The sequence below is a fragment of the Eurytemora carolleeae genome, unplaced genomic scaffold, assembly GCF_000591075.1.
Source record: "Eurytemora carolleeae unplaced genomic scaffold, Eaff_2.0 scaffold1607, whole genome shotgun sequence".
In the NCBI taxonomy this organism is placed as follows: Eukaryota; Metazoa; Arthropoda; class Copepoda; order Calanoida; family Temoridae; genus Eurytemora; species Eurytemora carolleeae.
In genome coordinates, this window is record NW_019397497.1 from 1 (window position 1) to 16,199 (window position 16,199).

Here is a 16,199-nt window from a genome sequence, read left to right on the forward strand (position 1 = left end):
AAGGTTTTGGGGGAGGGGAGAAGGGGGGGGGTTCTATACCATGAGAAAGCAAGGCTCTGAACCTCGGTCCTCCGGGTTCCATGGACCTCCATGAGACATGAGCTGAGGCTAGCATTAGCTCAACAATCCTCAAACAGGTATCTAGACACTTAAATACAGAAGTACATTCTTACACAGGAACAATTTAATTTTTTTTTCGGAGATTTTCATAAAACTAAACATTTATCATGCCCATTTTTTATCCATATTGGTGATTTTCTAAACAATGGGTTAAAGCATTTGTCATGGAATGCTTTAAGTCATATGACTTGGGTTGGTATTGATCTTGTAGCCCTTCCAGATAGATAGATAAATAGAAAGAGAGCTAGTTTGAGAGAGCAGTCATGTGGTTGAGATAGCTCCAGGTTTAGGATTTAACTTTACGATAAGGGAGACCTTCCGGTCCCATCACGAGGTTCAATCCAACTCATGGTTCTTCTTAATACTAGCTCATGGTTCTATTTCATTCTAGTTCATGGTTCTACTTAATACTAGCTCATGGTTCTATTTCATCCTATTTCATGGTTCTACTTCATCCTAACTCATGGTTCTACTTCATCCTAACTCATGGTTCTACTTAATACTAGTTCATGGTTCTACTTCATTCTAGTTCATGGTTCTACTTAATACTAGCTCATGGTTCTACTTAATCGTAGTTCATCGTTCTCCTTGATTCTAGTTTATCGTTCTAATTCATCCTGGTTCATGGTTCTAATGCATTCTAACTCATATGGTTCTAATTCATTGTAGTTCATGGTTCTACTTCATCCTATGTTCATAGTTCAAAATCATCTTAGCTCATGATTCTACTTTATACTAAGCTCATGGTTCTAATTTGTCCTAGATCATATGTTTATTCTATATTCTTGCTCCAAAAAATAGAACTGAAATTTTAAAAGTCAAGATATAAAATGGAATGGGTCCGAAAATTGGCCACTTACTCCTTGCATTTACTAAAATTGGTGAAACGTTGAACTCAGCTGGTTTAAAGTATTGTAAAGTCACTTAAATATAAAATATTATTTTCTAGGAAAAAATTTTGTTAAAAATTTATGTATTTCTTTTACAATAAAATTACTTTTTCGGTAAAAGGAATTCAGTCTTTGCAATAAACTCTAACGTTCTATTCTTGCAACCCTTAGAGTTTTCAAACTATGAATTCTGTTAGATGAAATATTCAAAATTTGAAATATCAAAGGTTTAAGATAAAGAGATTAGAAAATTTGAGCTTGTGGCAAAGACTTAAGTCCATCCTCTGTAAAAAAAATTGTGTCCTTGATTCCCTCTTTGTATTACAATATCTTTGTGGTGTCGTATGCATTGTGTGAACACAACCTATTTTCCCTAATTTTCTTCCACCATGGATAAAAATGAGATTCCAATCTATATACAACTATTATCGTTTACAGTTCAGGGGGGAATTAAGTTAAAAGATATTTAAAAAATAGTTTATTTTCATTGTAAGCTTTCCACATCTGTAGATACTCTGTAGTGTACAGTTGCATGATGTAATATTTTCGAAGGGGAATCTTTTAAAACCTAACTTATATAACGCAATGGACTATACTGAGTCAGCCAAGTATAAATTATCCAATTCAGAAACGTTCTAAAGTTATGACCCTTTAGAATTTATAAAGTGGTATCAGGAAGCTTTTAAAACAATTTTTTGACAAATTATTAAATATACCATTTATTATCTTTATTGAGGACTGAAAACAAAAGATAATTATATTTGAAGAGTTCAAGGTCTTCAATATAAAGCCTCATTCTTTGTTAGTTTCCCTGTATTCTACAGATTCTAAGGCAAAAATAATTGAACCACTTGGACTAAGTTGAATCAGATCTCCTTTAGCTTGCACGGAGCACAAGACACATGGTTCAAATTGCATTAAATCTGGTTCCAGATTCAACAAAAAGCTAGAAATAATTTAATCACGTTTCTTGTGCGCCAGTTCAAGGTGGATTTAAGTGGTTCAGTTAAACGTTCGTAGCTCAAACTATTCTTGCAGTTTATTCACCGGGTTTTAAAAGTGCTTTTGATATTTTCAGCTCTCAACGGACCCTACACCAAAACTGTAGGGTGTATCTTTAGAATAATAAACGTACTTTTTAACACTAACAAAAAAATCGTAAATTAAATGTTATCATGTTCATGTATTAGAAATATAAGTATTGATATGGTTGAATAGATTGAAAATAAACGGTTAATGACACATTCTTTGATCTGAGATTTTACTACTAGAAAGATGAAAGTGTTAAACCTAAATATGCTAAATATTGATAGTTGCTAGTAATCAAATCATATCCGTCTTTGTCTAATATATATCGAATGTTAGCCAAATACTAAAATTTATATATATTTTTACCCAACCTAATAAGTACATCGATGAAAGCTGAATACAAACAAAGCAAGTATCTATACATTGCAGATGAATATATAAATGTGACTTTCTATACTAACACTCCGATGGCTGTTAAATGTTAAAAATGTCTAATATAATGTATTGTATATTAATGCTGGTTAAATATAATTTATCTATACCCGTCAAGACATTTGTTGGAAAATGTACGCTAGATTCTGACGTGTGTATTTAGCTTAATCAACTACACTGATCATTGTTATTATTAGGTGCAGTACGTGGAAAAGGGATATGAAATAATAACAATGATCAGTGTAGTTGACTATGGAAAATACACACGTCAGAATCTAGTGTACATTTTCCAACAAATGTCCTGACGGGTATCTATATATGTACCGAAGATATCTAACTATATATAATAAAGCGATGGTAGCTGAATAGAATGTATCTATCTATGCCTAACATATCGATGGCTGCTGAATAGAATGTCTCTATCTATGCCTAACATATCGATGGTAGCTGAATATAATGTATCTATCTATACCAAACATATCGATGGTAGCTGAATAGAATGTATCTATCTATGCCTAACATATCAATGGTAGCTGAATAGAATGCATCTATCTATGCCTAACATATCGATGGTAGCTGAATAGAATGTATCTATCTATGCCTAACATATCGATGGTAGCTGAATAGAATGTATCTATCTATGCCTAACATATCGATGGTAGCTGAATAGAATGTCTCTATCTATGCCTAACATATCGATGGTAGGTGAATAGAATGTATCTATCTATGCCTAACATATCGATGGTAGCTGAATAGAATGTATCTATCTATGCCTAACATATCGATGGTAGCTGTATAGAATGTATCTATCTATGCCTAACATATCGATGGTTGCTGAATATAGATTTTCACAATAGTTTCTTCCCACTTAGTCTCTTAGTCTCTCTTCAGTTCATATTCACCTTTCAAGGATTATTTAGAGGTGAATCTTCTATCCGTCTCTTATCATCTTCATTCTGTCTATTATCTTTATTCTATCCTTAATATGTCTATCATCTTTTTTCTATCTGTCTAGCGTCTATCATTTATTTTTTTATTATTTAGTATTTTTACACCGATCTTTTGTTAAAAGCCTCAAACTTAAAACTCTATTCTTATAATCATTATATTTTATAAAAGTATAATCCAATTAGTTGACATTCAATTACTAAAATGAATTCATTCAAAAAATATTTTTTCAAAAATAATTGATTTTAATTATTTTATTCTGTTTTAGAGAGGATGGAAAGAACAAAAGAGACTGATCAAGGGATGATCAAATTTAAAATTGAATTGACTTCAAATATAGAATTGATTTGACTTAAAATATAAAATTAAATTGACTTCAAATGTAGAATTAATTTGACTTCAAATATAAAATTAAATTGACTTCAAATATAAAATTGATTTGACTTCAAATATAAAATTAAATTGATTTCAAATATAAAATTGAATTGACTTCAAATATAAAATTGAATTGACTTCAAATATAAAATTGAATTGACTTCAAATATAAAATTAAATTGACTTCAAATATAAAATTGAATTGACTTCAAATATAAAATTGATTTGACTTCAAATATAAAATTGAATTGACTTCAAATATAAAATTAAATTGATTTCAAATATAAATTGAATTGACTTCAAATATAATTAAATCTTATGGTAACCTTTCACTAACCAATGAATACAATGAAAATCCGAAATCTCATTGCTTTCTAATATTTAAAAAAGATAATATTCAACGATTTTGCTAATTTTGATCAAGTATGGGCAAAAGACTTTAAAAGATTTTTTGATTAGAAGGTTGGTCAGTTTTCTTTTTAAAAATATGGAATAAAAATGCAATCACTGTATTTTTACAGACCTCCAAAAATCGATGACAAAACGAAAAGGCAGGGTATAATTAAGTTTGTATCTGAAAGTCATTGATTCAAATTTACTAATCTCTATCTCTTAGATCTTTCAAGATCTACGGCATTGGGTTGCAAAGATATAGGGATTTAAAAAAGCAACGACTAAATTTCTTCGCGTCTAAAGGTTTCTGTCATCATAGGGGTTTTTGTAACAAATTCTTCTTTCAGAATAAAACAGTGCTAAAAGTTTTTTAATCTTTCGTACATAATTATTGTTCTACTAAAAAATAAGAATTCCACCCCCCCTCCTCCCCTCTCCTCCCTAGTCCCTTTTCAACGTTATTTATGAATCATAAATATTTGATGTGTCTCCAGTTTGCTGGTCCTCTAACTAGATATGGATTGATGAGAATACACGTCATCATTTCTTAGGTAATTATCCAATAATTTACAGCAAGGATTAATAATTACATAATAATAATAATAATAATAAAAAAAATAATGATAATTTTACAGGATAAGAAAGGATGGGGTTAAATGACATGACGGTACCCTTCGTGGGTAAATCTCTAAAGGATGTAAGTAAAGAGTTTTTTTTTGCATTTTAAGATCATCAAAATACCTGATTATAAAGGTTTAAAAAGTAATGCTGGACAAAACTTGTTTTTTAAAAAAGTCTGAAAATATTTATTGTTAATCTTTTTATGATGCCTGACAAGTAAAAGATAGATGGAAAGCAAAATAGGCCCCAAATATTTTTCAGACGGAGTCTTTTTTTAAACATGGTATACAAGTGGAATATTGTACTTGCAAGGTGTTCCGCAAGCATCATTTCCACTTTCAAATATTTTTTTCTTTTTAAAATTTCAAACAAAAAAACTTATTTTTTTGTGGATTTATTATTCTATTTACCTATATACCAATCTGCCTACCCAACTATTTACCATGCAACCTATTCACCTATAACTACCTATCTACCTACACAGTTCCCACCTTTAAACCTGCCTACCAAACTATCTTTACCTGCCGACCTACCTACCATCTACCTACCTATCTACCTCCCTATCTCGCTACCTACCGAAGTCCCCATTTACATACCAACCTACTTACCCCCTGTTCACTTACCTACCCGCTTGCCTACCCACCTACCTACCTAGGTCCGGCAAGAATGGTGGGATGCTCTGCAGCAACCTGAATACCAGCGTAAGCTGGTCTTGGTTACAGTCTCCATTGCTCTGCTCCTCGACAACATGCTATACATGGTCATCGTGCCAATCATTCCAGGTACATCCTTCGTTGTTGTTGAAATCCACAAGGCTCTGTTACTGTAGAAATCCACAAGTTTCTGTTACTGTAGAAATCCACAATTCACTTTTAAGACTTTTAAACATATATAAACAATTTTATTGATAAGAGAGGAAAACGAAAATAAAAAAAGAATATTGTGCATACGGATCATATGGGACTCACAACATTACATAATTTGACTCTATAACTTATTCCTAAAAAAAAACCTCTTCTCCTAAATCGGGCACTTTTCAAACCCCCATTAACAATTAAGAAAAAAGGCAAGGTTTAATTAAGCTTCAAAACTTGGGTTGGGGGATATAAAATATTTGTAAAAACAATCAAAATAAGTTTTTTAGAGGTTCTAGAGAAAAAATTCAATTTTTATTTTGTTTGTTAAGACTACCTCCGGTATATTGGTGCGTGGAACACACATGAGACTAGTACCCCGGGGCAGGTTCAGGAGGTCATCAAGTACTACGCCAACTCTACCGGCAACTACTCCATCACCTACATCAACAAGTATTTAATTGTGATTATTGCTTATATAAGACTGCGGAACAGGAAGACGGCTGATAAGTTATAATTTTAAATAACTCAATGTACATGGAGCACAGCAATTTTGCAGTGTTCGTAAACCCAAACAATTTGCTTTAATACACAAACGATTGTTTAAATTTCGTCTTCCTTATCCAGAGTTTTATGGGTCTCACTGTATAGTAATTGTTTTAAAGGCTTGAAAGTGTAATCATAAACGGATTGGGAAAGCGTGTCTGAAAAATCATTTGGCTCGTTTATCGTATGCTCTGGAGGTTTCAGTATTATCTTGTTAAATATTATATTGAAAAATGATAATTTTAGCTTTTAAAATTTACTTTACTTGCAAAAAGTTTTTCCTCGAACACTTAATCTCGATATCCGATATGGACACTTTTAAATTAAGCTTTAAAGAGCGCGATCCATCATTTATCTCGGCGTGCAAGTTTTGATTTCCACGGGTTATCGAATAGGAACTAAATTATTCCGTATATCTGAAAGTTTTAGATATTAATCCCAAGATCCGAATTTATATGGATTTTGCTGAAAAGATGTTTTTACATCTATACCGGGCATGTTAATTTATATTCAAATCCTTCTTCTGTCGTTCTCTTAATAGATTTCTATGGTTTAGAATTTTTGCTGTAAGTAACCACTGTTTGTCATAACCGCTGGTAGAAAATTGAAAAGATATAAAATTATTTTAGCTCTACGTTAGGTATATTGTTTGCCCGCAAGTTGTAAGGTGTGTGTGTCTGTCAAATTGACATTTACTCTATTGTATAAACGTTTCTACAATGGTTATACCTCAGCACAATGTCAGCAAATTAGGACCCTTCTCATTTTCCCCCTTATTTTCCCCTCATACTCAACGCCCTAATTCCCCCATCATCCCCCCACCCCCCTTACTTCATTGACGATCTCAAACTGGGCATTCCATGGTCATATAGACCTTGACATAAAAGGTAAAATTAAAGCGACATAATAGACTTTGTTACTTCGCAGTTCCTCTAATGTTAAGCACAAGTATGATATAAACAAATGTATTTGTTTAAATATTAAACAATTCTTAAACAAGTGTTTTTTTTTCAATACCTCTTCAATAAAAGGAGAATGATTGAAAGCATTTAAGATTTCAACGTAAAATTTACTTTGATTTGACGTGAAGCATCTAATCTGCTTAGGCTAGAACAGAATCAAAATACACAACTTTTAAAATATTCTGACATACAATTATATCATATAAAGTAATAAACTCTGTTTGGGTGTTTGTTTATTTATTTATTTGTTTGGATATCCGATCATAACTCATAAACCCCTTGACCAATTTGCCTCAAATTTTGATTGGGAAACTCGGAAGAACCACGGAAATGTTCTCAGCTTAGATTCTATCTTGATCCTCTTTTATCGGGAAAATAGCAAAAATCCTAATTTAAGACCATGTGTGGTTAAACGGCGGGAGTTAACTATGACCCTGGGCAACGCTAGGTCTTAAAGCTAGCAATGAATCTATCTGTAAAAGAACCTGTCTCTATGTGTTTAAGAGTTGTATGTTTAGTAGCTAGCTACGGAGAGGGGGGACAATACTCTTATAGAATACTAAACACACCAAATACATCATGTTTTTACTTTTCCAACCACTGCAACTTTTCTTCCCCCCCCCCCCCCCTATCCTTATCCCGTCACATTTTCTCAATATTAGTCCGCTTGTATAACTAACAAGGTTTTTTTAAATGTATAGGAATACTTGTGAAAAAATGAGTTCTACGGAATTCATTTTTAAGATTTTGTCACCCAGTAAAAATTTTGCGTTTTTAGAACGAGTAAGATCAACGTGAATGGTATTCTTATTGAGTACGAGGGAGAGGATAGTGGAATAGGTCTACTCTTCGCCAGTAAAGCAGCTGTTCAGGTAAAGATTGAAAAATCCGCAGAAGTGCCGACAACAAATCCGCAGAAGTGTTAAAGAAAAATCCGCAAGAATCGGAAAATCGTAAAGAAAACTTTCTCCTGTTAGAACTCTTTTCAGAGAAAAAGATAATATTTGTGCAGCTTTTATTTGGCTAGAAGGGAAAGGGGAAGGGCTGAGAAAGGCTCTGAGGGAATGTTAGGAGAGAGATTGTTATTATAGAACGAAAATTTTATATTTTAATTTTTCTCTGATCTTCTAACTTTAATTTAAAAATGTTATATTTTACAAAATTTAAGAAACATAATTTCTAGAGATGTTAGAACTTTAAAATCCTTTTTTATGAATATCATAATTTTATTTTGACAACTATGATAAAGTCAGAATCCTCAAATAAACCACTGTGGGCTAATTACTTTCGGGACATAGTTCTTAGGTAAACCGCTGTGGAATATAAGCCTGGCATAATCCCATGGTATACCACTGTGGAACATAATATCTCTTTATCCCAGTGTGGTTCATGAATAATATTAGGACTGGGCTAACCTGGGGAATTTAACCAATTTGGGGGAGGGGGTGGGATGGAGGATGGGGAGGGGGTAGGGGAATATTGGAAACTGTATTATCACTCAGTTGTTGGAAAAAAGAATCTCTAAGTCTAAAACCAAGTATAAAAAGCGGAAAAGTACGCCACACAAATATTTGTATTTCAATGGTATTAGTAAAACAAATAACCTGTTGACAGCATTTTTAAGGACATTTTTGTAACAGTAATTCATTTATGCTTATACATATTCCAGCTCTGCAAAAATTAACTCATTAAAAAATCTGGAATAATTTATAGATTATTGCGAGATAATATAGAGGATTTAGAGATAATCTAGAAAATTCAAAGATAACTTTAAAAATTTATAGATAAGATGAATTTACTTCCATCTTAAAATGAACCAACAAAGAATCAAAGGGAAAAGAAAGAAGTATATATAAACATAATCTTACAATCTTTTATTTTAATATTATTTGTTTTTCTTTAATTTTCTCTTACGTCAATAGTTAAATAGAAAAATTAAGGAATTTATTTTTTTGAATTTATAGCCGTCATTATTTTCATTCACTTATTATTTCATTAAAGTTGATGTGCACTGTTGAGAGAAATATAGAATGCGCCCAACGTCAACAATAACGAACATTTTTTTTAGAATATGCTAGGGTGTATGTATGTATATATTTAAAAAGAATAATTCGGATTTTGAAAGAAAAATATTTCGAATTTTGAAAAATAAAATTCAAATTTTGAAAAAAATTTCGAATTCAAAAAAAGAATCGAATTTTGAACTTAAAAGACAACTTTTCTGAACACCGACCATAAAAAATGTATTCTATGAAATGGTCGTGATTTTAACATGCTTATAATTATCCGACAGTGTTTGAGAAATGGGAGGGGGGGGGGGATAGATTTAGCTTTATAATATCTCTCTTCTTTAGATATTCCACCTAAAGATGCGTGTTGTGAAACTAAATTACTAATATAAACGTTTCGCTGGTCAGACTTGTACTAATCTGAGACTTAATATTTATTCTTTATAATTTAAGAATTGTTTTAAACTGGGACTGCTTTGAAAAAAGTAGACCGAGTTTAAAACCAAACATTGTGTGAGTCTGTTCTGGATTTTTATCTCACAAAAATACTATTTTTTAGATTTTTATAAATCCGATCAGTGGAACGGTTATAGATAGGATTGGATATGATCTACCGATGATGTTTGGATTGACAGGTAGAACGGAAAATCCTAGAGTTTGAAAAATCATTACGAAAACACTCGAGAAAGAAAATAAACTTGCCATAAACTCTAATTGTCCTATCCCTTTATCTGTTCAACCTGATAATGTTGTAAACCCAACATATTTCAAACTGTTATTTCTGCTAGACTCAGTGATTAAAGTTTAAAATATCAATAGTTTACACCATCAGATTGCACAATAAAAGGATAAGATATTTTGAGTGTAACGGGAAAAATCAAATTTTTGATCAAAGAACTGAATGACTGATGTCCTGAATGAGTTTGGCACTAGATCCTAATGGTTTTATTGATTAACGTAGAACCTATTTTAAGATATCAGTCATCCGCGGTTGTAATCTTTTTCGAGTGTAATGCTATAGCAAAGTTAATGTAATTTATTTGACTTAATTGTAATTTTGATCAAAATACTTTTGAAAGAATTCGGAAATTTTGTCTGTTACCTTTATCCGGAGAAGCTAAAAAAAGATGGAAATTATGGCATTTTTATCAAAAATCGATTTCTGGATTTTTTCACAAGTGTAATAATGCAATTCCATCTTAAAGTTACTTTGCTAGCATTTTCGTAATTGTGGAGTTCAGTGTTTGAAAGGTACCCCATGCAATTGACAGCAGTTGGGTGAAAGTTTGCGTGCACATGTATTAAAATTTAGAATACTAGAAATTCAAGGCACTTCGCGCCCTTCTTTCTAGCCTTAGAGGGCGCTTCGCGCCCATCTTCTAAATTAGTTGTGAACATGTTCTCTTTGTGTACATCGTAAACCAAAACAAAAATAATTCGCGGATTTTTACAAAAAATTTCGCGGATTTTCAAAATTTTTAAAAATTTAATGACGATCGAATTTTGATAGAGACAAATATTTGAAATTTTGATTTTTCATAAACCTTCCCTGGGGTCCCTAGATGTCCCACAAAAAATTAGGGCCCGATCGGTTCAGCCGTTTTGACGTTTATTGGATACAAACAAACAAACAGACAAACAAACAGACAAACAGACAGACAAACAAGCCAAATTTATATATAGATTATTTAGAAATTGTTTGCGGCATTTATTTGGCAGCGCAATTTTAGAAATACTTTTCATGAATCAATAATCGCAAAATAATCCTAGTCCTGTCATTTCAAAAATTGGGTCTGGTATTTTTTTACTTTATAAATTACCAGAGATATTAAGAATTTTGTTTATATTTGAAATGAATTACATTTACCTAAAATTGTCTATTACTGAACGAAATCATTCATATCTTCCGTGATTTTTAAAGCACCAAAAGGCAGCCCACATTTTGAAAAGCCAGGACTATTGTGTGATTTTGTAATTATTGTTTTAAAATAAAAGTATTTCAAGATTAGGTTGAATGCCAGACAAAGGTCAAAGACGACTTTCAGGTCTTCAATCAGTTAATAATATATTCAGCCTTTATAAGATTAAAAGAAGAACTTAACCCTATTCCCGCTGGGGGGGGGGGGTCAATTTGACCCCCCCTGTAGTTTTTTTTACATAACTCAAAAAGTATTGGTCTGAGGCTGTTGAAATTTTCTGACTTTTCTTACATACCCAAAGCCCTCCCTTCAGCCCTAAAACCGGGCTTTAATACTAACTGCCTGAGTCCTCAGTCACACTGCCTGAATGACTGCTTTTGCCTGTAACAAACTAAATCTTTGTTTTGACCCACTTTCACTTATCAGATTTTGATAAAATTTAGCTTTTTGGAAAGCCTATGACATAATGAAACGGATTGCACAAGTTTTGCGAAAAAAAATTGCAAATTTTTTGCAAACAACCTGTCAAAGGAAATTTGCACATTTTTAGTTTTTCTTGATTAAAAATCAGGTTATTTAAAATTTTGCAAAAAATTTTGCATATTTGAAATGGCATGGTCAAGGGCTTTTCAAAAATGTATAATTTGTCATTTTTTGGACAAATTTTTTTTTTCAAACATTTTTACTTTAAAACTGGATTTTGCGATAAAAATTCAATTTTCGCAAATTTGCAAATTTTTTTGCAGATTCTAAAAGTAGAGCACAAGAGCTTTCTAATGATGTATCATTTGTCATATTTGGACATAAAACATGGGATTTAGAGGGGGGGGTCAATTGACCCCCCCCCCCAGCGTATCCTGGTTTTCAAGTACCCCAGCAGGGATAGGGTTAACCAATAAAAATTCGATATTATCCTTTATCGATTAGCTGAAGCTGTGCATGAAGGAGAAGTAGATATCGATCAGAATATATATATCTGATTGAAAATTAATAATTAATGTGTGTATGTCAACAAAAAGCATTGATATCAATTAAAGCTAGAAATCGATCTGTATTGACATTGAATATCAGAAATTAACTATTTAAGATTTCAACTACAGGTTTCCTAAAGTGAACACTTATTTTATATGAAATATAAGCTTTAAAGGGACAGACCGGCTATGTAAGTAGCTAAACTGAGTATAGTGTTGTGGACAAATTCTTTAGGATTCATTAGAGACATATAAAACTTTTTAAAGATCTGTAAATCCTGAGTTTTAGCGAAAAGTCGACGTTTTAAATCGTACTTTTGGGTGGATACGTTTTCAGAATTGTTTTTTTTTATATTATTAATAACGACGAGAAAAAATGTAAACAAAATTCTACAGTAAACTAATTAGTTGATCAGGAACAGATTGAGAAAATCATAATTAACTCTTATCATCGAAAATAAGTTATCTTATTCAATTATTAGTTTCTATAATCTCTCTTTAATCACAAAGATTTTCTGCAGATTTTCTGGAATTTTTATTAAGAAGAAGACATATGAAGAGTTTGAAGAAACCTGCGAACAAATCAATACAAAATAAGAAATTTAATATAATGATAAAAAAGGAAATAATTAATTCTTCATTTATTGATAAATTTCTTTTTAGAAATATGTTCCTAAACATCTAACAAGTTTACTGCAGAATGTTCACTATATCTTTCGTCGTTGTTATTTAATAGTTAAAAAACGATTCTGAAAACGTACCCACCCAAATTCATGTTTTTAAACGTCGACTTTGCGCTCAAACTCAGTAATTTTACATCGCGGAAACGTTTTATATGTCTGAAATGAATCTTAAAGAATTTTTCCACAACACTGCATACTCAGTTTAAATACCTTACATAGCTGGTCTGTCCCTTAAATCAAGCTTAAAATAACTGTATGTACACTGTACACTCCTCGATTGTTGTGTATTATATTCATGTGACTATTAAAAGAATAATTTGTGTCTAAAAGTCATCTTTATATAAAATAGTTCCTACTGCTGAAAATAATTTAAATACCAATAAAAAGCCATAATCATAGAAAGAAACTTTAAATTATTATAAGCAGCTCCTAGATTGCGTTAATTTAATAAAATTCAAGGAACAATCTCAAAATCAAGCGTTTCTTTTGTTTTCTTTTGTCACCCTTATTGGTTTTATAATTGCACTTACATGTATTTTGTATGAACATTTTTTAAATCTTAAAAATAACTTTAGTAATGTTCTTCTCAACACTTCTCTTTGCCTGTGGAACATCTTATGGGGTACTCTTCTTTGCTCGATCTCTACAGGAAAATCTTATTACCAATCTTTTTTTATAAATTTTATTCTGAGCCCGCGATTTAAGGCTCAATCTTGGACCCAAGTTATAAATCAGCTGACGTCATCTTGTGTAACGTGATCAACAGCTCTTAGGCTCCACTTAAAATGTTGAGTCTTATTCTAATCATTGCCATTGAATCCGTCAATTCAAACCATAACTAATCTACAAAGTACAATATCAAACCGTTTTAGTAAATCCAACTCCTTTGTGGAAAATTAGATTCGAAAGCTCACGGCTTAAATTAGTCTTATTTTCCCAAATCTTTTAAATCTCGGGCTCTGGAGTTTGTTAAAAGTAAAATCGGTCTTTTGAAAACACAATTTAGCTTCAATAAGTAAAAAAAAAAACAGGGAGTTGGATCTGCTTTTGCTGACACGGGAGGACTAGCTATGGTTGCTGACAGGTAAGTTAAAATGTAAAAGATTGTTTATTATTCTGCGTTTAACCAGTTCTTCAACAAAATTTGAAATTCAGATATACAGAAGAGGCTGAACGATCAAAAGCTCTTGGAATTGCTCTTGCCTTCATTTCGTTTGGATGTCTGGTTGCTCCACCCTTTGGAGGCTTTCTCTATGAGTTCTGTGGAAAGCCTGTACCCTTCATAATACTGGCTTTTGTTTGTCTGTTTGACGGATTCCTGCTGCTTTTGATCATGCGACCAATGAAGCACAAGGAGGCAGAAGATGGAAAGGAGATTCCCGTAGCAACTCCGATGTGGAGGCTGTTGATTGATCCACACATTGCATGTTGCGCAGGAGCATTAGTTTCTGCAAACATTTGTCTAGCGTTTCTGGAGCCGACAATAAGTAAATGGATGAATGATACGATGAACGCTGAAGAATGGCAGCAAGGTCTAATCTGGCTACCAGCTTTCTTCCCCCATGTTGCAGGAGTAGTACTTACAGTCAAGATGGCAAGGAAGTATCCTGAATACCAATGGCTTCTAGCAATGGTAGGATTGTTCTTAGAAGGAGTTTCCTGTTTCATCATCCCCTTCAGCCAAAACTACTTTGTGCTCATGTTTCCAATATGCATTATTTGTTTTGGAATTGCCCTTGTTGACACCGCTCTACTCCCTACTCTTGGATTTATTGTGGACAAGAAGTATACCAGTGTTTATGGATCGGTTTATGCCATAGCTGACATCAGCTACAGTGCTGCATACGCATTCGGACCTGTTGCCGCCGGACATATTGTTGAGACCATGGGGTTCACAGCACTCAACATCATAGTAGCCATAATAAGCATTGGTTATGCCCCCATCATCTACTACTTAAAGGACATGCATGACTACAACAAGTACGAAGAGCCTGGAACTGAGGAGAATGTTCTGATGGGTGATCCTCCGACCAAAGAGTATCAAACCTACAATTTAGCTGAAGGAAAACCTGTTCTGAATGGAGCACCTGGCCCTGGAACACAGACAGAATATTACGCCCAAGTTGAACAAGAAGAAACCAACTTTAACGAAAATATAACTGCGAACCCCTTTAGACAGCCTCAAGGAGCCAACCCCTTCCGCCGGTAATGGTCTTCCAAATCCTTGGAGGTAGATTTCAAGCTCCTATGTATACATGACCAAGATGAAAAGTATATCCTAATTTGACTTTAAATATTTTAATCCCTCCGCTCAAAAAAATCTAGTTCTTTTTTGTGGATAAAGATACTTTTGTCCTTAGCTTGGGGCATTTATTTAGTCCAACATAGTCCAATTTACATTTTTCAGAGCACATCCTTAATTCAACTAATTTATTAATTGGCAATGTATATTGATCCTTTCAAACATCTTAAAATTTGTTTTCTCTAAATCAATAGTTTTCCTACTTGCACATAATTGCTTAAACCTCTAGCCTTTCTATTTGTTTATTTGTGTAAAAAAGCCCAAAACTTGGGCAAAGGTTTAGAAACTTAGCCGTTCTTTCAATATTGTTACTATGATGTTGTTACTTCAATAGATGTAATAAGTTCAAATATTGTTGATATGATTGGAGTCAAGGATTATGTACGATAAACGATTGTGATTCAAAAATATCACATCTAAAAAATATATATTGAATTTTATTTCAAATCACTCAGATTGGTTGATTAAAACATTATTATATGTACATTTAAGTATTTAATAATTTTTATAGAACAGAAACTGAATATTATCATTATTATTAATTGTTCAATAAAATAGACGTATATGACAAATTTTAATCGTGTAAATTTTGGTTACGCATGCTTAGGCATATTTATCTTAGGCATAATTGTATTTTGTTGACAACTTAGGAAAACATTTTATAAAGTTTTAGTTATGAGACAGTTTGTCTTATCCTGTAAATTATTGATTATTTTCACTTTCATCTGTCACTACTACACACTTAACACAAAAACACACTAGAAGAAGTAAAAAAACATGAAAACACATTTAATGAAAAAATATCTGGCTTCACTCAATCTTTATAGATTTCTGAAACCAAAAAAAATGGTGGATTCCGAGAAAACAGCGGATCGAGGGAAGCAGAGGAAATCCGGGAAAAGAAGATGACGATGTTGGCAGATGTTTGGTCCCTTCCTCGCGCATTCTTCAGACCAGCAGAGCTGATGAAAGCCAGGAAAGGACAAAAACATCGCCGACCCTACCATCGCTAACCAGTTCTATTTCAAGAATATAATCTAAAGAAATTCAAGATATCAAGAAAAAATGTATGCATGAAACTACTTTTTAGAAATGTTAGATCCAATTTAAAGCTTGTAAAGATAATTAATGTTGTACTTTTTTCT

The 16,199-nt window shown here is 32.4% G+C and overlaps 1 protein-coding gene across 2 annotated transcripts; it reads left to right on the plus strand.

The window, feature by feature from the left end:
* Positions 1–62: 62 nt before the first annotated feature.
* On the plus strand, positions 63–15,494 carry LOC111714590 (vesicular acetylcholine transporter). Of its 2 annotated transcripts, none has more exons than XM_023489731.1 (11): positions 63–137; positions 3,688–3,720; positions 4,682–4,738; positions 4,823–4,884; positions 5,464–5,590; positions 5,995–6,115; positions 7,949–8,042; positions 9,739–9,814; positions 13,328–13,397; positions 13,780–13,836; positions 13,908–15,494. In XM_023489731.1, exons 4-11 carry the CDS (start codon positions 4,834–4,836, stop codon positions 14,959–14,961), a joined length of 1,650 nt encoding a protein of 549 aa, XP_023345499.1. In that variant the 5' UTR covers positions 63–137; positions 3,688–3,720; positions 4,682–4,738; positions 4,823–4,833; the 3' UTR covers positions 14,962–15,494. The 2 variants fall into 2 exon arrangements, with proteins under 2 accessions (XP_023345499.1, XP_023345498.1); XM_023489730.1 differs by having other exon boundaries at positions 65–137; positions 13,328–13,401; positions 13,784–13,836.
* Positions 15,495–16,199: the final 705 nt, after the last annotated feature.